This window comes from Podarcis raffonei, chromosome 17 (assembly GCF_027172205.1).
Source record: "Podarcis raffonei isolate rPodRaf1 chromosome 17, rPodRaf1.pri, whole genome shotgun sequence".
Taxonomy (NCBI): Eukaryota; Metazoa; Chordata; class Lepidosauria; order Squamata; family Lacertidae; genus Podarcis; species Podarcis raffonei.
In genome coordinates, this window is record NC_070618.1 from 18225154 (window position 1) to 18251058 (window position 25905).

Genomic DNA, 25905 nt, shown 5'->3' on the forward strand with positions numbered 1-25905 from the left:
AGGCAATGGACACTTCTGATCATCCTCAGCAATGTCTGTTGCCCCTGGAGAGCTTTGGGAATGCAATTTTCCTCTGCCTCTCAGTTCATTGGATTCAGATGCAAAGCACTGTGAATACTTTCCCCGTCTCATCTCGCTTTATTGGCCGAGGGAGCCAGCGTACAGCTTCCAGGTCATGTGGCCAGCATGACTAAGCCTCTTCAGGCGAACCAGAGCAGCGCACGGAAACACCGTTCACCTTCCCGCCGGAGCGGTACCTATTTATCTACTTGCACTTTGACGTGCTTTCAAACTGCTAGGTTGGCAGGAGCAGGGACCGAGCAACGGGAGCTCACCCCGTCGCGGGGCTTCGAGCCACCGACCTTCTGATCAGCAAGTCCTAAGCTCTGTGGTTTAACCCACAGCGCCACCCTCCTCAAAATACAATATCTCAATTTATCTGATCGCAAAAGCTGCTGCTTTAAAGTCAAACCTACAATCAACCGCCCTGAGATCTTCTGATGAAAGGCAGTATTAACTAACTAACAACAACAGCAATAATTATAATAATAATAGCCAGGACTTTTTTCCAGCCAGAACTTGCTGGAACTCAGTTCCGGCCCCTCTCAGGTGGGCGCCATTGCCATTGTAAATGAATAAGTGAAGCGTTCGTGGAGAGTTCCGGCACTTCTTTTTCTAGAAAAATAGCACTGATAATAGCCTAATACTCAGTTCAACAATGGCTTTCTAGGGTCTCAGCCAGAGGTCTTTGTCCATTATGTCACCTGAGGACCAAACTAGATATGACATGGGAGATCTGTTATCAGAATATCCTGTGATTTTTAGGGATTTTTAAGCTAGGGGCAACTGCATATTTCCTGTCATAGACTTAGATTAGGAAGCAGCATGGGAGGAAAGCAATAAATATCCCTCCCGCAACATCACTTCAAAGCAGCCATACGGGGAAGCTACTTTATAGGCAAGTAAAGAAATTGCTGCAAATAATAATAATAATTTAAAAATCGCCCTACATTTGTCACTCAGTTTCTGAACATAAATTTATATCTTGATTCTGTAATATTTACTACCGTATTTACTCAAATGTAATGCACATCTTTTTGGGCCTAATTAACGTCGCGAAAATTAGGGTGTGTGTTAGATTTGGTGGTGCATTACATCCGAGTAAATATGGCAATTCGCAGACACTGAAGACATGACTTGCTCAGGGCAGTCATATGTTTATTCCCAAGGGGGAAGCAGTTTGGGATTTGGAAGGAATATCTATAATCTGATTTAGCCAAAGGAAATGTTATCTTGATGTATGAAATTAAAATTGATCGCAATAATGTAAGCATGCTTAAGTTTAAATCTGGTCTTTTCTCCTTTTCTCTCCTGTTTTATGTCTGTCGCTGTACTACAGTTTCCAACAATTCAAACATGTTGACCCAGATTGGTTTTTTTAAAAAAACCTATGAATATAAGATTTTTTTTAATGCTAACAGAACATTGTGCCCCCAATCTACATATGAGCCCATAGTTTTTAGTAGCCTTAAATGTCCTTAATTGTACTGGATTTCAAGCTGTGTCTAAATGTGCTGCTTTAAAATTCATTTCAGTTCCTCAAAGGGATCTCCTAAAATGGAAAATTCAACAGCAATCCAATCCACACTTACTTGGGAGTAAGTCCTATATAACTCCATAGGGCTGTATTCTGCTGTTAGTAGTTTTTCAAACTGGCTAACACCAGGACTAGAAAATACTGATCTTACTTGATTGATTTGTGCTGTAGACCAATATTTCTTAGATTCTTAATACACTGCACTCAGTAGCTTTTTTGTTTAGTTTTTTTTTTACCCTAGAGGCATTATGAACCTCAGTGATACGCCAGTTCTTAATGGACAAACAACATATTAGCCAGTATCAAGTGCAATATGTTTGGCTTTTACAATTAAATTTCCTCACAGCCACCAAGGCTTTACTTTTGCTTTTAAATTTCTGCCTCTGTCGGTTATGAAATTATCTGAAGAAATGACCTAGATGATGTAATCCACAACATTTTTCTGTAGTGTATAAATCTAATAGCCTGTTGTTAGTTTTAGGTAGGATTTTGTAATCGGGTCTTCTTAACATTGCAGAGTGATCTTGCTAGTACAGTTGTATTATACGTATATTCTCCAGCATATTGATCCTTCTAATTTTTGGAGAACATTAGGAAAGAGCTCATCATCATGACAGACAGGATGAGGAGGCTGCCCAAGTGAAGGCCTGTGTGATTCAAGGATCTCTTGGAACTGTATTACACCTGTGTGCACTTTGTGGTGCTGTGGTCTAAACCACTGAGCCTCTTGGGCTTGCTCATTGGAAGGTCGGCAGTTCGAATCCCCATGACAGGGTGAGCTCCCATTGCTCTGTCCCAGTTCCTGCCAACCTAGCAGTTTGAAAGCACACCAGTTCAAGTAGATAAATAGGTACCACTGTGGCGGGAAGGTAAACGGTGTTTCCATGCACTCTGGCTTCCATCACAGTGTTCTGTTGCACCAGAAGCGGTTTAGTCATGCTGGCCACATGACCCAGAAAGCTGTCTGTGGACAAACGCCAGCTCCCTCGGCCTGAAAGCAAGATGAGCGCCACAAAGCTGCTGTAGCCTTTAACTGGACTTAACTGTCCAGGGGTCCTTTACCTTTTACCATACTTTGGTAATGGATTCATAATGCTCCTTTTTAGCGGATGGTTATTGAGGTCAGCTTTGCCTGCATAATGATTGTTTCTCCAAGTGCAGCTTATATGCGGGGAGTGAGGAGGGAATTAAGGGACAATTTTGAATCCAAACCTGTCTCCCAGTTTGGGCAAAGTAACTTTCCTGCCCATGTATAAGCTCTGTACTCTGTACTAACAAACTTACATCAAATTAAGGTAGTCCATCTCTTTCCTAGACATATATGAAGATGACGTCTTTTACTGTTCATAGGGAAATTAATCTGCTGGCAACTCACCAGTGCTTTATCCAGCACCTGAAAATGCTAAAATACAACCCAATTTGTAACGACCTGTACTTGGAGTTTTAAGTCAGCGAGGGGTTGTTTTTTATGTATTTAGAGTCAGATACTAATCTGCTTTCCCCCCCCTTTAAAGAGTTTTCTTAGGTGTAAAAATGAATGCTCCCTTCCTGCTTAAATCAGGGAAGACTGAAAAGGAATAAATATTTCAGTTAGGCTGGCATTGCCTGAAAGAGTTGGGTCCATTTGCAGAAGGTGTAACACGTGTTGTTGTTTTTTAAGTATTACTTTTGCACTACTTGAGAATTGCACAAAAAAAGTGAAAATAAATCGATAGATGATGTTCTGATTGCATAAGACCATGCACATCCTTTTATGCAAGAGGAAACAGAAGAACCGTGATAGGGCGTGCTTATTACAGCACTTTGAACTCTTGCACAAATGTTTGTGGAATAACTCCTATCTATAGTCCTTCTACTTATTGTTCTTTGGCTTCAATATAGTGCTCCTCGCAGAGAAAGATTTCATTTAATTAAGTAGCTTGAAGCTGCGACTAAATGGAGGTGGATTTGGGAATTAAACCGGGCTGGCTGCAGTAGATGCAAAACTATTTATTCTGCGCCTCTGCCCCTATTCCTTGGTGGCTCTCCTCCTGTAGATTCATGGGAAAGTGAACATGTTGTGTTACTGCCTGTGAAAGCCGAGCAGGTGTCCAATGCAGGCAGGTGGATCCTTGAACTCTGCCTCTCTCACAAGTTGACTCCAGGAATGTTCCATTAACAGGTGGCTCACTGATTGGGGCACCATGTGACATTTATCGAGGGAGCTCCTGGGATGGCAGACAGCTCCGTGCAGAGGCAGAGGGTCTGTGCTTTTGATGAGGAAATTGCTGAAACTCATGTCTCATTAGTGTTTCCTAAGGTTCTTTGGAAGCAAACAACAGTTTAATTAAAGTCTGACGTAAACACATTTCTGCACTCCTTCCCCGCAGCATTTTATCACATTAGAATTGATCAAAATAGTTGCCTTGGGCTGACTTGAGCAGATATACATCTGGAGCGCCATTTGTGCAAGCTGCCGTTGAGCTGGCTACATACATTATGCTTCACAGCAACTCTCTCTCTTGCCTTCCTTTGTAGATGGAATTACCTTGTTGGGAGATGAGTTGATCTAATGTTCTCCCCCCCCCCCAATTTGCATAAGCCTTTATCTCTTTGATGTGCTAGTGTTTTAAATTTATAACATAACGCGGTCCAGACATGCATATTCTTTACCTTTATAGTATTATGCAAGAATAACTTCCAAGCTTTTAATCTAGCCATACCTCCATTTAATTCCACCACCAACTCACACCAGTTTTATTCAGAGACATGTATGGGTGTTATGATCTTGTGTTGTATTAGCATAATGATCATTTCTAATTGGTGTCAGCTAGAGATGCCAGCACTTAAAATCCTGTAGAGAAGCATTAATTGTTTATCTCTCCACCACCCCAAATGAAGGAGATATATATGTGGTTCCCATTTTCTAGTCTTCTTGACACAGTCCTGTTGCATATTCTTTTTCAGTTACTCTGTATTATCAATATATATATTAAACCGAAGATGTAGAATGGATTGTTACATTTTAACAGAGCATCAAAAAGATACTGCAAGAAATGTAATTTACAGAACATTAGTTGATAAAACCAGTGCTGAAATAAAAATTGTAAATTGAACAAATGCTGCGGCTGGTTGTGTAATATCTCAGTACTTAAAGACTTGGTGAAAAGAATAAGTCTTGAGCCTATGGAAAGAATAACATTGTAGATGCCTCAATCTTCAGTGAGGAGGGCATTCCACATTTGAGGCACCAAGAAAACCTGTTCTCCTAATGGTCTATACTTGGATTTGGGACATCCTTCAGAACTTAACAGCTGGGCAGGTTTTCCTTCAGATATCTGGGTCTCAGGTTGCATAGAGCTTTGTACATCAACAGTATAAACAACATCTGGTTGGCCACTGTGAGAAAAGGATGTTGGACCAGATGGGCCATTGACCCAATCCAGCAGGCTCTTCTTACGTTCTGAAGAACATCAGCGTGTTGAATTGGGCCTGGAAGTCCATTGCAAATCCCGTGGAATTGCAGTAATACGATTCCAGCTGGCTAACCCGCTAACCTGGCCACCGCATTTTGCCGCTTCTGGGTCATCAGTGAGGGCAGCGCCAAGTAGAGTACATGCAAAAAGCAAGATTTACAGTAATCTAGGGAGGTTACCATTTTAGTGCTTTTTGCCCTCAAGGTGGCAGTTGGGTGAGGAGCTTGCATCACCCCCCTCGCAGACCATTTTAACGGAATGTCTTCTTAGCGCTGAGATTATATAAGTATGAAAAAGTCGCCTTGCCAAAAGCAAATATTTATTTAATTTTATGAAGCAAATGTTTATAATGGCTTTTGTGCTGGAGTAGAAAGAGTGTTGTTGTCTAGCAAAACGAAAAGGCGCTAACCAAAGAAGAAGGGCGCTGCTATTTACAACTCTTGTAGATGCAAGTTTATGTTATTAGATACTGATTTCAGTTATATATTACAATGAATATTCATTTTTTCAGTATTTTGTCTCACTCTTCCATGTATTTCAGGGCCATTGTGCTCACATCAGCTTGGAGAAGTCAGTTAGGCTGAGAAAGAGCCCCATGTTCTCTTAATCCACAACTCCTTAAAATTTACACAAGGCCAATTAATACTTAGTTTGTAAAATGGCTTTTTATAGAGGTTTTCCTCTATATCTTTTGATACGTGCAGGTGTTTTTTCTGGAATAATATTGGAGACACACTTCAAACTACACTCAAAAACATTTGTACGTCTACTTCTCTGTCTACTCCCAGCAAGTGGATGGGTAGGCGGTCTCTGAAAACTGATCATGGGAAGCGTTCCTCCAGCTTGCTTCCTGCTCATTTGCTTCACATTTCTAAGATTTCTCAGAAAATTCTTGGAGTCTTTCCAAGAGTTTTCTGAGGTCACTTCCAGATGAATTGTATATTGAGCAGGCGTTCGGATTCGCTTTTGCAAAATTGTGGAGGTTTATACGCTGTTGTTGTCTAGTGGTTGTTATGCTCTACTTTTCTTACCACAAAAAGTCTGGATCGTGCTGGAAGTTGCTTTATCTCAATGAACACACCACTTATCTTTGCTGTGGGCTATGAAGGTGCACTCTTATTCTTCAAATGGCGTGTGTTGGCATCTACCTAATTGTGTGAAAGATTCACGTCAAAGTTCAACATTCTGGAAGCGGCCTTAGAGAGAACTGGAAAAGACGCTTGAGTCTTTGGCAGCTTTCTGCCAGCCCCCAAGTTCTCCATAATCAGTCTGCCTTCTCCCCCAAAATCTGCTCAGTTTACAGAGGCGGCGAGTGATTGCAGGATCATTTTTTAAGACTGAAGTGTTTCCAGCAACAATGAAGGATTCTGAGCATACTTAGAAACTTCTGTTACTGCCAGGAACCTTGGGAGTGGTGCTATCCATTCTTCCTGTTTGGGTGTACTGAACAAGGATAAACTGAAAATTTTGGTTTTCAGGGCCACAGCGGAAATGGATGGCTTAAGAGTGAAGCTTAATGTTGCCGCAAGTCCCCCCTCAACACACACAGACACATACCCCACAACACACACCCCACAAGGTTAATTTTAGGAAAGGGGCAGTCAGTGGATTCATCCTATTGCAAGCCAGACTGAAATTTGCTAGGGGTCTGGGCTCATCTCAAAATTGGCTTTGTCAGTGGAGTAGAACCACTTGAGGTTTATAACCCCCTGCTTTTGTGTCAGGCTCACCCCAGTAAAGTCTGCCTGGTGCCAATCATTAACACTGCATTTGTTCCAGGCAAAAACTTAACACTTTTCTGAGACGTTTGATGAATTAAGATGATTTTTCTGCCCACTAATGGTACATTTTCATTGCTGAAGTTTTTACTGCTGTTTTGTTGGGTTTTATTTGGGTCACTCTATGGCTTTAAATATAATGCAATGTTCTTCTCTTTTTATTTTATAACATTGCTCGGAGTCCCTTCGTGTGCCGGGTGACTGATAAATAAGAATGATGCTATGTGATCTCTGGGCTAACATATCTATTATGTCATGTCGTCACTGCAGATATGTCTTCTCCTACAATGAAGAAACCCGAAAAGCCTTTGTTTAGCACTACATCTCCCCAGGATTCTTCACCAAGACTGACCACTTTCCAGCATCACCATCCAGGGATCCCGGGAGTTACACACAGTGGTGAGGATGCAAGAGGGATGGAAAAACTCTGAACCCCGAGCTAGTCTTTCCCCAGCCACAACAACAGCCCTTTAATTGACTTAATGCTCAATTTAACGTTCAGCACAAAGTTATATGAAGGAAGAGATCCTGAGAATTTCAGCATGCTTTAGCTAGAATAAATCTCTTGAAACCAGGGGGTGGGGGATGGGGGACGGACTTTCACAATCCCACCCCACCCCAACATATCTATATTATATGTCACAGAAGTTTATTCACTGCTATATGATATAGTTTCCTGGGATGACAAATAATCTCAAAATGGATGTGAATCTGTAATTCTATGTTACCTGTTAGATATTGTTCCTCCCGTGTTGAAATTAATTATCATAATGACATTCTAGTGATAAAGAGATTTACATGCAGAACTTGAGTAAAATTATTTCCTTGAAAATAAGTTCAGAATATGAATGAATGAATAAACTTTATTACAGTCACAGACCAGCATAAGAGAAACATATGAGTAAAATAGCAGTTAGGATTTAAACAGGTAATTGTTAAAGCAAATAAGAACAAAGAAACAAGCATAGGATAAAACATGTGAATAGAGTACAAGATTAAACACAGATAATTGATGAATAAGAACTGATAATTAAAACAGATAAGGACTAAAAGACACGCGGTTCAGAATAAAAATAAGGGAATGCTTAGGTTATGAATCACAAAGGCTTATAGTATTGATAACTTCCTGAATTTAATATTTCCTTTTCCAAGGGTCTTTCCATTAGTAAGCCGTAGAATGCATTCCATAGGTGCAATATTAAATTAATAGCACAATCTCTTGCATATTTTCTTGGAAATAAGTCTCATTTTGTCCACCCATGTAAATGTGTGTAGGATTGCAGCCAAAGACATAGCATGCAATTTGAACAGGTTTATTTCAAAGCCTTAAAAAAGGGTGTTCTGAAAGGGTGAACTATAAATAGGAAAATGATTTCTCTTCAACACAGATTTCCTTAGTTGATAGCAAAATAGTTCCTCTCTGTTTCCTTGCTACTGATGTAAACGCAAAACATGGAAGGATTATTATTATTATTTTCTTAAACAACTATCCCTTAGTGTCGCATATTTAACCGCCACCTTCTTTACTAAGAGAGATCCCAGAAGGACCTAACAACCATCCGAATCTTCTCCTTTGGGCACATAATACCCCGAATAACTGCACTGAAAAAATAATGAATGGGATCTAGAGGAAAGATTTGTATCTTTTTAAAAAATAATAATTGAAAGCATCTCCTTGAAATTGCTTCCAAGCTTTCTCCCTGTGTTCTACGAAACAAGCATAATTGATAGTTTAAAAAATCTTTAGTATTTTAAAACTGACTCTGCCACATAACTTACAGGGACTTAGGCTATGTACACAGCAAGGTGTCCCCTCTGACCCATGTTTAAAGCCTCTTATTTATGCTACTGTTCACACTACAAAGGGAACAGGGTGCCAATACACTGAAGCTGACACACATGTGTTGTCATCAGCGCATGTGCCACAGCTTCCTGAAATGCACACACCTCAGCCTAACTGCAGCTTCTGTTTTCCAAGTGGATGGAAGCTCGTTTGAGGCACAGAACATTGACCAGAAGTATTTTCCAGGAAATACATCTGCATTGTGGCCAACAGCATGTGCACTTGACTTCAAAGACCAGCGGTGGGAGGTGTGCTGGAGCCAGTGTCAGCAGTAATGTGCACACAGCATTAGTATCAACTTTGTCTTTAACTGAAATGCTGAAGACAGATTGTTGCACTTAGGAGAGCATCATCATAAAGTTTTAAAGCAAAGCACTTAATATCTCATTAGCTGCTGGAGTTTTGATGCAGCTATGCGCTTGGGAAATCTATAGATACCATGGACCACTTTCTCCCTTTTGTGTAACATTCCACAAGGGTTGTCTAGTCCAAGCCCCTTGCAATGCAGGAATCTTTTAGTCTCATGCTTGACCAGCTGAGCTATCCTTCACACATTATCCCCTTATATAAATAGAATGTGATTATTGTGTACAATAATTGTGTACAATAATCACATTGTGGACGCGGGTGGCGCTGTGGGTAAAACTTCAGCGCCTAGGACTTGCCGATCGTATGGTCAGCGGTTCGAATCCCCGCGGCGGGGTGAGCTCCCGTCGTTCGGTCCCAGCTCCTGCCCACCTAGCAGTTCGAAAGCACTCTTAAGTGCAAGTAGATTTATAGTGGGAAGGTAAACGGCGTTTCCGTGTGCTGCGCTGGTGCTGGATCGCCAGCTGCAGCTTCGTCACGCTGGCCACGTGACCCGGAAGTATCTTCGGACGGTGCCGGCTCACGGCCTCTAGGGCGAGATGAGCACGCAACCCTAGAGTCGGACACGACTGGCCCGTACGGGCAGGGGTACCTTTACCTTTACCTATTGTGTACATGCTCTGGTCCATGGGGTCACGAAGAGTCGGACATGACTAAACGACTAAACAACAACAACAAAGAGACATAATTTCCATGCCTGGTGCAACAACTCTGTAGTAACCAGATATGATGTATTACAGTGGTTTTAGACATTACATACAATCTTGATAGATAAATTTGTAGGGCACAAGAGAATTCAAGAAAAAAATTATGTGTAATATACAATACTATACATACTTTTTTTCTTGAATTCTCCTGCACCCTACACATTTCTCTATCAAGAGTGTATGTAATGTCTAAAACCACTGTAATACATAATATCTGGTTAGATAATATCTCATCAGAAGGTCAGCGGTTCGAATCCCCGTGACGGGGTGAGCTCCCGTTGCTCGGTCCCTGCTTGTGCCCACCTAGCAGTTTGAAAGCACTTCGAAAGTGCAAGTAGATAAATAGGTACCACTCCGGTGGGAAGGTAAACGGTGTTTCCGTGTGCTGCTCTGGTTTGCCAGAAGCAGCTTAGTCATGCTGGCCACATGACCAGGAAGCTGTACGCCGGCTCCCTTGGCCAATAAAGTGAGATGAGCGCCACAACCCCAGAGTCGTCCATGACTGGACCTAATGGTCAGGGGTCCCTTTACCTTTTTAATATACGATACTATTTTTGTTCAGTACAGTTATTGCCATTGGGCAAGGTATTTTCCTCAGCCCGAAGTTGAATATTCATTAGTATTTTCACAATGGGGTGCTAATTATTCATAGTGTTATTGTTTAGTAATGCTTCCCCTACCCCCAACATACTGTATTGGCCTGAATATAAGCCACACATTTCCCCCCAAATTCTGATTGTGAAAAGTTTATATTTGCGACTTTATGCCGCCGGCAAAATGGCACGGCTCCCCCCCTCAGGAAGCAGCCCGGGAGTGTGGAGCAACAGTGCGCAGGCCGCCCACTGCTTGAAGCCTCTCTTACATCAGATGAGAGAAGGGGGAAGGGGGGCGAGACCACCGGCAAAGCAGCACGGCTCCCCCCCAGAAAACAGCCCGGGAGCGAGGGGCAACGGCGCCCGTCCTGTCCAATGCTCCCAAACCTCCCCCAAGCTGCCAAACTTTGCGGGCGCAGCTTATATTTGGGTCAATACGATACATTAGCAGGGGCATAGTACAAAACATTGTGGAATCATTTGCTAACTCTTAGGACTCTTTGTTTCCCCCCCCCCCGAAAATTATTTTGGGCCATACTTGATAACTAAAATACGTTTTCTGTAGGACAATAATTTCTATATTTAAAGAAAAGTTTGAATAAAGTATGTGAAATGTGATTATTTGGCCTTTTATGCCTTTAGAAAACAGCAATGGTATATTTAATTAACAAAATTTATAGAACACTTGATTTTAAGAAAACAAAATGTTGTGATCAAATGTTTTTGAGCAACATGAGAACTAGCCTTTTCTGCAGTGGCACCTCATTTGTGGATTGCTTGGCGCCTTCATTACATAGCTTTGGCACCAAAAACATTCCTCTTCTCCCAGACCTTTGGTTAATTAAGCAATCTGCAGCCTTTTAAACTGTGTGAGTGGTTGTTAGTTACTGTGGTATGTATTTTTGTGTTTTTATATTGTAAACCACACCATGATCCTCAGATGAAAGGTGGTATAGAAATTTAATAAAGAATGATGATGATGGTGGTGGTGGTGGTAATGGTGATTTTAAGATGTTGCAGATGAAACCTGTGAAGAAGGCAAGAAAATGGATCATTATTATTATTTGTCTGATATGGGTTTCTCTTGCCATGTCATGGGTGCAAAGTTTTACCGTAACGAAAGGTCCTTAACAAATTCTGTTTTTCTTATCTCTTCCAGTCATCTCAACTAGAACTCCTCCTCCACCTTCACCATTGCCATTTCCACCACAAGCTATTCTTCCTCCTGCGCCATCTAGCTACTTCTCTCACCCAACAATCCGGTATCCTCCTCACCTGAATCCTCAGGATACTCTGAAGAATTACTCTTATGACCCGTCCAGTCCGCAAACCAGCCAGGTACTGTAGCGCGCACGCACACACACAAAAATAAATCTGTGAGTAATCTTAGGAGGAATGTGTTCTATGAAAGTTCTTTTTTAGATCTGATTGTTGCACCTGTGGTCTACAAGCTGAGTCTTGCAGCATAATTAGTTCAGCATCCTTTTAAAATTAACTATGGATGGATAAAAGTGGAACGATCACTTGTAGTCCTATTCCAACCACTCTTGCTTTTGTGGATCACAAATTATTATATTTGAATGACGAATAGAGGATAGTCCTACATTTGTTTTTTCCCCCCACCCCAGGAGTTCTGAACTCAGAATTATGACATGGTTTTAGTCTTGTGAAATGATAACTGTGGGGAAACGACAAGGGAATCATTTGTGTACCTCGTCCGTAGTTGACTATGTGAACTTTGGTTGTATACAAGGTTTTCAAGCCTGTGGCTGGTAGAGTGTTCTTACTTTGTGTTTAAGTCGCAACCGTTTATGGCAGTTAATGTGGGTGAAACATAGGGATGAAGTGCTTGCTTCAGGGAGAAACAAGGAATGTGCTAATGTAAACCCCACTAGAGAGAGCAAGCAATCCTATTTATAGACTAGCCAGTGTTAGATAAAATCCTATTGAGTTGCATGCAGCTTTGCAGTGATTTGCATGCATTCGGCAAATCTTTGAACTAGTGGTGGTGGGGAAGTTAAGTTAATAAGCATTGCACAAAAACGGAAGACTACATTTCTAGTTGTTGTTGTTTTTATAAAAAATAAATGTGGAGCAGTTCACATGTGTTTCCAAAGCAGCAGTGAAGTCATTTGTAACGGACTTGTGTACAGCTGTGCGCAACAGCATCAGAACATGTCATATGCAATATAGTCGGACTGAAATATCTGCAGTGTGTGTTATTACAAAGTTCAGTTTCTGGTTTCGCTGTCTTTTCCTCAGTGCTCCTGTCAAGTCCCATAGTTCACATTGGGTGTATTTTAGGTGAATTGCCAGCAGGTATTCTCCATAACGGATAGTAAAGCACATGAAAATGTATTTTAATTTCCTCTTTCCATTATAGTTTGAAATTGTGTTAATTCTGTTTTTAGCACTTCAGTTCGTAAGCTACTTTGCGGTTCCAAAAGATGCGTACAAGAAAAGTTAGAGAGATACAATTAATAAAACAAGAACCTAGATACAGCATTTAATTCAAGGCAGCATAACATAAGTATCGGCCGGGGGGAACCAACAGCTTGACAGCCTGGCAGAATAAAAATATTATGGCTGCTCTCCTAAAGATTACTGGAGTTGGAAGTGTTTCCCCAGGAAGAGAGCTTTGCCAAACTGCAGCTAGCACTCAGAACGCACTAGTGAATTCTTAGAAGTATCCTAAAATACTATCCTTGAGTTTCAGTTCTACTGTAGCAGGCAGATTCACTATTCCCTGTGCTTTTCAGCCTTCAGGAATGACTAACGCTGTCTTGCCAGAATTGAATTTTAGTTTATTCATTCTCATGCTATCCATTCTTGAATTCAGACTGGTGCTCAAGGATTTAACCATTACACCTGGGTTGTCTGAAAAAGAAGCAGAAATGAGTATGAACCACATATTGATGATACCTTATCCCATAAGTTTAATGTAGACCTTATTCAGCTTACAGATAAGATGGAACTCTGTGCAACAGACCTGCCAAAGTTCAACAGCAATATCCCAGCACCACTTTTGGCAATAGACCTAGGATATAATAGCAGAAATGCCTATTTACTGTTTTGATTGTAAATCTGTTACTTGCAGATGTGAAAAGACAGAGCATGTGATTTGTATGCTATAGCAATAGAATTTGAGAAAGAAAGAAACTTTTCTGTATTCAATGAAAACTTGCTTCCTTTGGACAGTTCCAAAAGCCGTTGTAGCTATTGGACTTCAATGATGGAACATTCTCATCCCATCCCACAGTAAATGTACGCTCTTACATGCAAATAAAAAGTATTAATAGCCTGATCCTAAATATACTTGGAATTAAGTCTCTCAAATTTCTTTGGAATTTACTTTCAAGTGTGTGGATTGTGTTACAGCCCAAACAATGCAGAGAGTTGTTTCCCTTAGAGTATTAATCCTAATTCTAAATGCTGAATGTCACATTTTAGTTACAAATTGATGTCAGTGTCTGGATTAAATCTCCCGCAGTCTCATTCATATACGCCCACCTATTTTTTTGCTTAGACTGAAACGGAATTGGGACACGTAGAAACTGATTTTATTTTGTGCAAAGTTTCCATGAATAATAAAATCTAATTAAGGCATCCATTAGAAATCCTTAATGTTAATTCAGTGTGGAAAATCTAAGAGTTCTATTGTTATTGTTTTCCAAACTGATGTCTCAATTAGACATTATTAAGCAAAAATGTGCAAATTAAAATTGGTCTTTCAGTGTTGTACATTTTTCAACTGTTTAGTGATTGCTTTACTTACATTTCAGTTTTGTAGATAATCTTTTAAACCTATCACATATTAGTAAAGTGATAATACTTAAGATTTTCAAGAAAACTTTCAACTTTATAATTGATTTCATACCCTTTTGATGTTCTGCTGACAGCAGCTGATCCCTCTTTAATACTGGGAAACATATATAATTAAGGGGATAACGCTCAAGCACCATTGTGTTTTGAGAGGAAGCATCTCAAATTAAAATAATGATTTACTAATAACTTAAAACAGAATTTACTTTGGAGAGCGGCAGCTTTCTTCCTGTATAATATCAAGATCCCCTGCTTTCAAGTTTTTCAAAAAAGTTTTCATTATAAAGACACATTAGAAGAAGATGGCAAGGGCAAAACTAGCCATTCTGAATGTCAAGCAAACTGGCCCATTGCTACTTTATTGGAATGTTAGCATCTTTTCTCTATTACAATTTTTTGTTCAATAACTGCTAAGTTCTTGCTCGTTGGTTTCATGTAATCTAGATTCCACCCCTCTCCAATATATGCAAGAGTTTCATATTTACCTGTTACTCGGGTCTTCCAATACAGTCCATTGTCCACCTAGCTGCTCGATTCTAGCACATCCCTTACAGTTGTAAGCGCTCTGTGCAGTGCGGTTGTGAAAGTGTCGTAGTGATGCGACATTGCTAGTAATGCATGAAAAGGTCTCCAAAGCAAATGTTTCACTGTAATTTTTAATAGCTATCCAATTTTAATCACTATACCAGTTAAAAGTGCTCCGCTGCTGACAGCGACAGAACAAGCCGATTGGGCGCCTGGGGTGGCTCGCATGGTGGGGCCAGCCAGGGCAGGACGCTCCACAGGGCCCCCAGGGAGTCTGCCTGTCTCCTCCCCCTCAGCCGCCCCACAGCTGAGGGGCAGGCGGCAGGCGGACTGTTTGGGGCAGTGCAGAGCCTGCGGGCACCCAAGCCACCATGTCACTCCCAGGAGAGATGCGTGGCTCATGCACACTGCAGACCCCACGGTGAGTGCCGCCCGGCATTTTGTCACCCCCCTCAGTGGTGACACCCGGGGCGGACTGCCCCACCGCACCCCCTTCCTCTGCCCCTGCCTGCTGACCACATCAGTATAAGGAGCCTATAGACCTTTGCAAAATAGAGTAGTAAATTGGCCTAGCTGTTACCCGAGCAATTCCCCACCATTGTTGAACCATTTGCTTTAGATGTTAGAAGCATTGCTGTTCTCACCTGGATCTCACAGTTTAAAATATCACATCTGTTCAACCACAGCAAATGCCATATACACTTACTAACTCATTACAACACTGGTTACCACGCTGTTGTCTTTGATTTGGGATTTGGGGCAGCAACAGAGCATGTCTTCATGGCTCCCAAGGTGGGCACATGCATGCCAGGTATGCCAGCCCAGTCCTCGCCACAACACCAGCCCGTTCCGCTTTGCAAGGCTGGCATCGAAGGGCACATAGCTGTTGCGTCCTCCTCATGCCGCTCTGCCAGCGCCCCCCAGATAAATGGCCCCGGGGCTATGGCCCTGGCAGCCCCCCTCACACACTACGCCCCAGATTTGCGTAACGGTTGTTTCAAAACTACAGCCCAGTGGTACACGTGCCCACTAACCAGTTGGGTAATCACAAAAGGAAAAGAAATCTATCCCATTTTAATACCATTGTCCTCTTGAAAACATGAGCCAAATTCATTGGCAAGTGTTGGGCTGGACATTCTATCCATCGACGGACGGAGTGTCTGTTCATGAAAAAGAAATTCCATGAGCAGAAGCTCCTTCTGCTTATGCAATTGAGTGTTTGGATCCAACGAGACAGTTTTTACATAGAGGAAAGGCATACTTACTCTAGTGAATCTCAGACTGTTGATGAACTCTACACTGTTACCTTTGATATTTTTCTGAATTTTGATAAGTTTGGAGACTGGATGAATAGAGATCGGTATTTTAAACATTGGGAAGGACAGACTTCAGGCTTGTGAGATTTGTTTTGTGTTTTACTTATTCTCTGAGATTTACCCACAAAAGAAATATACTTAGAATTTTCTTTTTTCAGTGGTGCCTCTGAGCAGCTGCTGATCTTAGAAGATCAGAGCTGAGTTGCGCAAACAGTACTTTCACACATAAATCCATTACTGGTTACTCCCAAATTTTCTTAATTTCAGCATTCTGATTTACGTTAAGGGAGTCACTTGTCATTGCAGTAGTTAAACTGAGTGGCAGAAATTGCTGTTGATCTACCAGTAGATTCCAATCTGCTTTCTGCCCACCCTTATATTTCTGAGTGCATTGGAGTTATATTCTGCAAGATTGGCATCAGCATGTAAAGTCCTTCGGCACACAATGATGCTAGGAGTTCATTCTGTAGGCTGTAGAATTGAAAGAATTCTTTTTTCTTTGTTCAAAAAGAAAAGAAAAACCACATAGGACGTTTCAGTAACCAAAGGGAATTGTTCTATGGAGTTGTATGCTTTCAGCCAGACAACTGCACGTCATTACATGTAACATACAGATTTTTCTTTAAATAAATTTGGTTATCATAGCTTATAAAAACAGCATCTGTACAAATGTAATTTCAAATTCAGTTATACTCTTCCCACTTCAAAGCATATTCATTCACTTGGTTTTCAGGGATGTATTGTGATAATAGTACTATTTTTCGGGTAACAAAGAACCTAGCAGTATTTACGGTATCTAAAATTGAATTTTCCCTCCTCAACATTTTTTGGTATCACTCTAATTTAGATTAAGATGACCATTCAAGGTGCATCACATTGCCCACAGGAATTTTGAAACTAATTGCTTTACCACTGCACTGATTATACAGTGGTACCTTGGTTCTCAAACTTAATTTGTTCCGGCAGTCCGTTCGACTCCCTAAACCATTCGAAAACCAAGGCACGGCTTCCGATTGGCTGCAGGAGCTTCCAAAAAATGTTCAGCTTCTGAAAAACGTTCACAAACCGGAACACTTACTTCCGGGTTTGGAAGCCAAGCCGTTCGAGTACCAAGGTACCACTGTTGTGAGACAATCACAGTATTCAGTTGGATATTTTAAGTGAAATCAGTTTAAAGATGCAGAACTAGATGGGGGACTGAGGCCGAGAGAATGGCAGAGAGAGTGGTACTAGGAGCTGGTAGCAACTTCCTTACGTAAGAGGTGCTTTTTGAATTTAGTGAAATTATTTTATTACATGTTATTATGTTGTAAGTTTTAAGACAGCAGCTTTGTGTCAATTCCCACGTAGCAAAGTGGATGACCGCAGTAAACTTTATATTAATTTTTTAAGGTTACAATCATGATATAAGAATCAAAGCTTGTTAACAGAGTTAAAGAGCTGTGTATTAAATATTTTTTTTATAAGATATTTATTAAGATTTTTTAAGGTATTACAATAAAGTGAAAAAAGAGAAAAAAGATAAATAACAAAAATACAAAATAAAAATAATTAAAAACACATAAATTTTCCATTGCTTATTTTCCTTTAACTTGTTTCCCGGACCTCCTCATACCTCCCTTTTTTGTATTCCACCACAAATTGTTGGTTCAGCAAATCCTTACCATTATATTATTACCTATTTATAATCCTTTTTTTTCATATTCTCTTAAAGCATTACAGCTGGAAACCACTTAATTTCAATCCAACATCATTCTAGCATTCATTAATTTTACAATATTTCTGTAGATAGTCTTTAAATTTCTTCCAATCTTCTTCCACCGACTCTTCTCCCTGGTCTCGGATTCTGCCAGTCATTTCTGCCAATCCCATATAGTCCATCACCTTCATCTGCCATTCTTCCAAAGTGGGTAGATCTTGTGTCTTCCAATACTTTGCAATAAGTATTCTTGCTGCTGTTGTAGCGTACATAAAAAAAATTCTGTCCTTCTTTGGCACCAATTGGCCAACAATGCCCAGAAGAAAGGCCTCTGGTTTCTTCAGGAAGCTATATTTAAATACCTTTTTCATTTCATTATAGATCATTTCCCAGAAAGCCTTAATTCTTGGGCACGTCCACCAAAGGTGAAAGAATGTACCTTCAGTTTCTTTGCATTTCCAACATTTATTATCGGGCAAATGATATATTTTTGCAAGCTTGACTGGGGTCATGTACCACCTGTATATCATTTTCATAATATTCTCTCTTAAGGCATTGCATGCCGTAAATTTCATACCTGTGGTCCACAACTGTTCCCAGTCAGCAAACATAATGTTATGTCCAACATCTTGTGCCCATTTAATCATAGCAGATTTCACCGTTTCATCCTGAGTATTCCATTTCAACAGCAAGTTATACATCCTTGACAAAATCTTAGTTTTGGGTTCTAACAGTTCTGTTTCTAATTTTGATTTTTCCACCTGGAAGCCAATTTTCTTGTCCAAATTATATGCCTCCATTATCTGATAATAATGAAGCCAATCTCGCACTTAATATTTTGAATGTCTTGAAGCACTGGAATTCTTAGATATTGTAAGCAGTAATTACTGTATTCAAGCCGTATAGAAGTTTCAGATCCTATTTGTTTGAAAGCAGCAGCTGTTGTGAAATGGGTGACCAAATCAGTAGTAGGCTCTAAAAGTGGTTCGGTTCAGCCATTTAGAGGGTTAATTTTCTTGGTGTGCCTGGAAAGGGCCAGGGTCCATATGAGCCATTCAATTTCTGTTCACTATAATCATTTGGGAACAGTAAAAGGTGATACATTGTTTCAGATAGTGTGGGCCTCCAGCTGTGTCTATTTAATTAATTTGAGCTTGCTTTTTTGGTAACAGAATGCTTAAGGAAGCAGTTGATTCTGTCACTGTTAACCCTTGTGTTCCTTGAAACATTCTTTGTTTTTTATATTTTTTAAAAAATATGTTTTGCAAAGGAAATCCTAGTGGATGTTTTGGAGTAACAAAACGTTCCGTGAATACACAGAGCACATAGCAATGCTGCAATTAGGAAAAGACTTCTAGCACAGTTACCAAACTTTTCCAGAGCACAGGTACCATAAATTTATATGTATAATGTATAAATGTATATACACAGTTGTGAAGGTAAAGAAAACAAGGTACTCACAGCCATTCCAGCTAACAGCACAAGCAATCCCCCCATTTAAAACTGTAACCACCTTGAATTATTGCACTTTAATATTTTTATCAGTAGCACAATTTAGAGTCACAATCCTTGGTCCAAGAGGCAGTGGAATAGTCTGTTCTCAGCAGGGTTTCACTCCCTTTGAAGGAAAAAGTCCACAGTCTTGGAAGAATCATCTTGGGTTCTGGAGGCTCAAGCAGTAAGACTGGGCAATACCAGCTTTTCAACATCGTGATGTAACACCAGACAAACATTGTGATATAGTGATACATCACGATGTTGAAAACTGGAGGGAGGAACAAACTTTCTTCTTTGGCAATCACTCGTAGCCAAGTAAGATTGTCTTCCATGAACATGGTCTTAACAGTGAGTCCGTAAGTGACTGTGGAGGCCAATTCTGGATCCACATGTCCTTCCACAGTGGGGACATTGGTTTCCGGGCGGGAGTGGATCATGCTGAGGGTTTGCCAAATGTGCCTTCCTCTTAGCATGTGTATCCTTTTCATCCTGAGTTCAAGCATCTTCAAAGTCCATGACACCTTTGGTAAAGGCTGTTCTCCAATTGGAGCGCTCACAGGTCAGTGTTTCCCAATTGTCGGTGTTTATACTACTTTTTTATAGATTTGCCTTGAGAGAGTCTTTAAACCTCTTTTGTTGACCACCAGTATTACACTTTCAGAATAGAGTAGTTGCTTTGGAAGACGATAATCAGGCATCCGTACAACATGACCAGTCCAACAAAGTTGATGTTGAAGAATCATTGCTTCGACACTGGTGATCTTTGCTTCTTCCAGTACACTGGCATTAGTTCGCCTGTCTTCCCAAGTGATGTGAAAATTTTTTCGGAGACACTGTTAATGGAATTTTTTGAGGAGCTGGAGATGCCGTTTATAAGTGGTCCATGTTTCACAATCATACAGTAAGCGTTGGTAGTATAATGGCTTTGTAAACAAGCATTTTGCTTTCCCTGCGTATGTCCTGGTCCCCAAGCACTCTGTGCTTCAAATGGGAAAAAGCCGCACTCGCAGAACTCAGGCGATGCTGCATTTCAGCATCAATGTCAGCATCACTGACCTGGATTTGTGGCACTGCAGAGGGGTTATTTTGCACTTCTTGGTGCAGCACTTTGGTTTTTTTGGATGTTGAGCGATATGCCAAGCTTTTCATAAGCTTTGCAAAGTGTAGTACCATGGCAATGAAAATAATAGAACTGGGGTGATAACACAACCCTGTTTAACACCTGATCCCACTGTGATAGTTCGCTTTGAGAGCCATTGTTATCTGTGATTGTTGCTGTCATATTATAATGGAGGAGCCAAAGGATGTTTACAAATTTATCTGGGCAGCCAATATTCAAAAGGACAGTCTACAGGGCATTATCATTTAGTGTGTTGAAGGCCTAAGCACCATATACAGGGCATAGCTGTCAACGTTTCCCTTTTTTAAAAGGAAATTCTCTTATTCCGAATAGGATTCTTCGCAAGAAAAGGGAAAAGTTGACAGCTATGATACAGGGTTTGCTTTTGCTTTCTGCATTTTTCTTGAAGCTGTCAACCAGTGACTTCCGGGTTAGCGCCATCGGCTAATGGCGGATTCTCTCCGAGCTCCGGAGGGAATCGGCTCCGCAGGATCTGGGTCTTGCCGCTGCGGTGACACGGGGACCCTCAGAAATCACAGGCGCTGAAGCCTGTGAACCTGGTGACTCGGCGGGCACCATTTGCGCCCCCCGACCCGCGAAGTAGCCTTTTTAAAGGCTTCGGAACGGGGGACAGGGTGAGCTGCGCGGTGCTGAGAGTCGACTGCTTCTCCTGCGGAGTGAAGCCGCATGCCATGGTTGGAGAGCGCTGACTTCTTCTTGTGAACAATTGGACTCTAAAAGCAACAACCCGTGAGTAATACAGAAATTGGATTTGTAAAGAATTTTTTTTTTTTTTTAATTAGGCACGATCGGGGAAGGCGCAAACAGGAAGTCTGTCTCCCCGTCTTATAAATAATCTAAAGCAAGGACTAGCTAACTAAGGTCGAGAGAATTTCTTCTTCTTTATTGGGTAAAAGACATTAATTTCACGATTTGGCAGTATAAGTAATTTCACTGGAGGATAAGAGCTAATTTTGAGAGCTGAAGTGCCACCCCCCTGGAACCGGGAGTGATCCGCGATAGAGCCTGTTGAGGAGATATAGAAGAGTTTGACAGCTGTCAAATTAGCTGTCAAGAAGGAAAAAGAGAACTTTGTTTCTGCTATCTCTGCTGGATATACTTGCTATAATTTGGTTATATTTTGTTGAAAACAAGGAAGAACTGATACAAACTAACTTGATTATTGGATTTGAACTGGAAGGAAGATAAAGTAACCAAAATCCCTCTAGAGGGGATTTTGGGACATTACAAGAATGGCTGAAGGAGGAAAAATTCAAGCTAAATTGGACAGAGTGTTTCTTCTCTTGGGAAAGTTACACGGCCAAATTGATGTTTTGGCTACAAATGTTGCAACTCTGGACTTAACAGTAAACAAATCCATTGAATTTGACAAGGACTTGACTCATGAAGTCCATGCAGCTGGACAAGAAGAGAAACTTGAAAGATTTGAGAGTGTGGAGAAAGAGATATATGTTGTTTCTGAGGAAAAGGAAGGAGGAGATGTAATGTTGCAGATGACAAAGGAGAGCCAGAGGCCTGACATGATGGCTACAAAGGAAAATAAGTACTGGATGAAGAAAATCTGTTTTGAATTGAAGATTGAAGAATGGAGAGATCTCCTTATGTGGAGATCTGAAGACCTACGGATTACAAATTTGATTAAGGTGAAAGCTGGAGCTTTTGGGACATTTGGACTTAAAAGGAGTAAGAAACAAGATTCAGGCTCCACTTTTAAGTATGGAGGTCTGGCTGGAAGAAATATGGACCCTATCGGGATAGAGCTTCTCCGAGATCTGGTGTTTAATATTAAGGACTACCAAAAAAACCGGCAGAGAGGAATTAAGAGCCTCGGACGTGAGGTCTCCAGGCTGATAGTAGACTAAGACTGATGGACATATGTTGGGGATTGAAACCGGGAAAGGGTGGGGTGGGGTTTGGGAATCCAAAGGGTGCAGAATAATAATCTGTTTTTTTATTTTGTTTTGTTATTAGTATGAAAATTGGGGAATTCGTGGAAGGGAAGTTGGGTTGACTTTAGAAAAAAGTTTTAAGAATGAGCACTGATGTTTAAATACTGATGTTTATAAGTTAAAATTGGTTTTTTTTTAAATGAATTAAATATAAAAAGGTCAAAAATTGGGGACAAGAACTTGTTGAATTAACAATTTGAATTGGAATATAAGAAGGGGAGGTGTGGGGAAGTCAGGGAAATATGTTATTGAAAATAAGGATTGTAAACCTTATGTGTTTTTACCTTTTTGGTTTTTGGTTTTTGAATTTTTAATGTATAAAGGTGGAAAAACTCAATAAATATCTTTTAAAAAAGAAAAGAAAATCATGTCCACTGTCCCCCTAGAATAGCCTTTCTCAAGCTTGGTTCCCCAGATGTTGTTGAACTACAACTCCCATCATCCCTAGCTAGCAAGGCCAGAGCTCAGGGGTGATGGGAGTTGTAGTCCAACAACATCTGGGGACCCAAGGTTGAGAAACACTGTCCTAGAAGGTCAAAAACCATTTGGGGATTCAGGAAGAGTAGCCTTGGATATTGTCAGGAGACGGTTTGCTAAGGTCCTTCCAAGAATTTTGCTGGCTGCAGCTAATAAAGAGATGCCTCAATTGTTTCCATAATCCATTCTATCACCTTTTTTTTTTTAAAGAGATTGATAATTTTGGCATCCCTAAAGTCTGCTGGGATCTCCTCTCTCTCCCAGATTTTTTTTTATCAGCTTGTGAAGTTGTTGTGTAGGTTCAATTCTGCCCACTTTGAAGACTTCGGCAGGTATCGTTGGCTTTGTTGTTTTTCATTTGGTTAATAGCTGTACACAACTCTCACAGATTTGGAAATACTGCAAGCCCATCTTTAATTTGTTTTTGCAGAATTTGTGAGAGGACCTCAGTAGCCACAGGGGAGTTGTGGTTAAGGAGATGCTGGTAATGTTCTCTCCAGTGTGGTGCAATAGCTTATTTATCTTTTAATTGTGGTACCATCTGTTGAGCGTAGGGGGCATATGTCATGATTTATTGGCCCATAGATGGGTTTTTTGGCTTTAAAGAAACTCTGTGCATAATCAGCATCGGCTAAGTGCTGGATCTGTTGAGCTTTTTTATCATCCAGGTGTTCTTTAGTTTTCTGGTTCTTCTTTGAACCAGTCTTAGCATTGGCATAGGGTTTTTTTTTTTTCTTAGTGGTGCAGTTTCTATCTCTTTGCCAGATCTGAAAGGCCTTCCTTTTCTTGTCAATAATGCGTTCAATCTCATCAAACCATTCCTGGTGTTTCTAGGTTTGGTATCCAATAGTTTGTTCAGAGGCTGCAATAATGGATGTTTTTAGCTTGGTCCAGTGTTCCTTGATGTTCTCAGGACACTCCAAAAGCATATGGTCCTTAAGAGTCATTTGGAAGCAATCCCGCTTAATGGGATCTTGAAGGGCTTGAGTGTTCATTTTGCACCTTGGTTTCCTTCCTTGAAGCCTGCATTGAGGTATAATCTTGATATCCATTATGGAACATATTAATCAGTGATCTGTTCGGCACTCATCATAGCTCCGGTAAGGAGCACATTACGGCAGTCTTAAGGTTGGACAATTACATATTCTAAGAGGTGCCAGTGATTCAATGAAGGGTGCCTCCATGATGTTTTTAATTTATTGTTGTCGAAAGAGTGTGTTGGTAATAACAAGGTTGTGAGCTGCACATATAGTCAAAAGTAAGATTCTGTTCTGGTTGCTGTTGCCAATTCCTTCTTTCCCAATAGTCCCAGACCACGGATCAAAATCTCACCCAACTCTTGCATTAAAATCACCCAGAGACTGGTAGATTCTTATCTGCTGTGGCCTTCATCCACCTTCACAGCTGTTATAACATACCTCTTGTTATCTACCACCTGTTCTGCCATTGAGGACTTCTTGGATCATTCTTTGTCTAGCTCCTTCCCTTTGACCTTACCGCCTTGGGTGACCCTTCTGGGAGTACGAGACTCCCAACGGCTTCACTCACAAGGGTCATAGGAATGTGCAAGCCTACTCACCATGACAAGGTGATGATCCAGCAAGTGAGACTAACCCAATTAACAGAAGATGTGCCTGCCTTACACACTTCAGTAATGCTGTTTTCATCACTGTTTTGCTTGCTGTAGCTTTGCAATGATGCTCTGAAAATATCCCATGTTGCTGTTTTATTCAGTAACAAATACTGTAAATTCAAAAACTACGTATACCCAAGATTTCATTCTAATAATATTCAGTTGCAACAAGGCATGGGGCCTCCATACCATAGCACCTCTCACTGTTCCATTTTCTGTGTCTCATCATAACCTCTGCAGTCAATACACAACCTGTTTGTGTTGCTGTTTTGACGCTAAGTTCATAAATCAAACATGTGCAGACAGGTGGCTTGGTGGCTGCTCACCAACTTTGGGATAAATTTATTCCCAAGGGACACCAGTTCCTGATGCTTTTTCCAAGATACAAGTGATTTGTTTATTTATTTTAAACTTGAGGTGAACACTTCGCATCTGTGAATATGGATTGGTTTGTTTTTGCTGTACTTTTCAGCCCCCACTGTCATTAATACTTTTCACTAAAGTCACTTCCTTTTACCATTGTGTTTCTGTTACAGTCATACCTCGGGTTACAGACGCTTCAGGTTGCGTTTTTTCGGGCTACGGACCACCGAAACCTGGAAGTACTGGAACAGGTTACTTCCAGGTTTTGGCGGTCGCACATGCACAGAAGTGCTAAATTGCACTTTGCGTTTGCGCAGAAGCACCGAATCGCAACCCGCACAGATCACGTTCGCAACCTGAGCGTCCACTGTATATTAGTAAGAATATACTAATATGTTTTCATTTTCTGGAACTTTCACCGAGAAAACGCTGCGAGTACCTAGATTTAGATTGCTCCAAACATTTGGGAACAGCTAATTAAAGCCTTAGAAATCACCAAAATAGTTATACTGTCGTACCTTGGAAGTCAAACGGAATCCGTTTGGAAAACATTTGGAAACCAAAGCGCGGCTTCAGATTGGCTACAGGAAGCTCTCCTGTAGCCAACTGGAAGCCGCAGAAGTCGCGTCGCACATTTGGCTTCCAAAAATAGTTCGCAAACCAGAACAGCCACTTCTGGGTTTATGGCATTCGGGAGCCAAAACATTTGAGAACTAAGCTGTTTGAAAACCAAGGTATGGCTATATTAACTAATGCATTAAATTAAGGAAAAGGCCATAGCTCAGTGGGAGAGCCATCTGTGTTTCATGCAGAAGTCACCTCTAGGAATATCTTATGCCTGAAATCCTGGACAGCTGCTGCTTTCCAGTACTAAACTAGATAGATCAGTGGTCCATCGCAGTGGAAGGCATTTTCTAATTTAAGGGTATGGCAAGTGTGACACCTTGCCACTGCAATTGAGAGGGCCGTGGCCGTGTGATGTCAGCATGCCCCACGACATGCTTGTGCCATGCACATATGACGTGAGAACACCCCACAGTGTACATGTATGTCTGCCAGGGAATTTTGAGGGGGCTTGGTCCCCTCCTTGATAATTTTTGGGGGGCCCTCAGCCCCGCCCAGCCCTCCCTAGATCGTGGGCCTG

At 41.0% G+C, this 25905-nt stretch overlaps 1 protein-coding gene across 14 annotated transcripts in view; it reads left to right on the forward strand.

The window, feature by feature from the left end:
- Positions 1-25905, forward strand: part of NFIB (nuclear factor I B) — a 295847-nt gene that overhangs the window by 237953 nt on the left and 31989 nt on the right. For all 14 annotated transcript variants that reach the window (XM_053372197.1, XM_053372196.1, XM_053372205.1 and 11 more), the window contains exons 7-8: positions 7101-7229; positions 11499-11677. In XM_053372197.1, coding sequence (XP_053228172.1) covers positions 7101-7229; positions 11499-11677 — 308 coding nt within the window. The remainder of the gene's footprint in view (positions 1-7100; positions 7230-11498; positions 11678-25905) is intronic.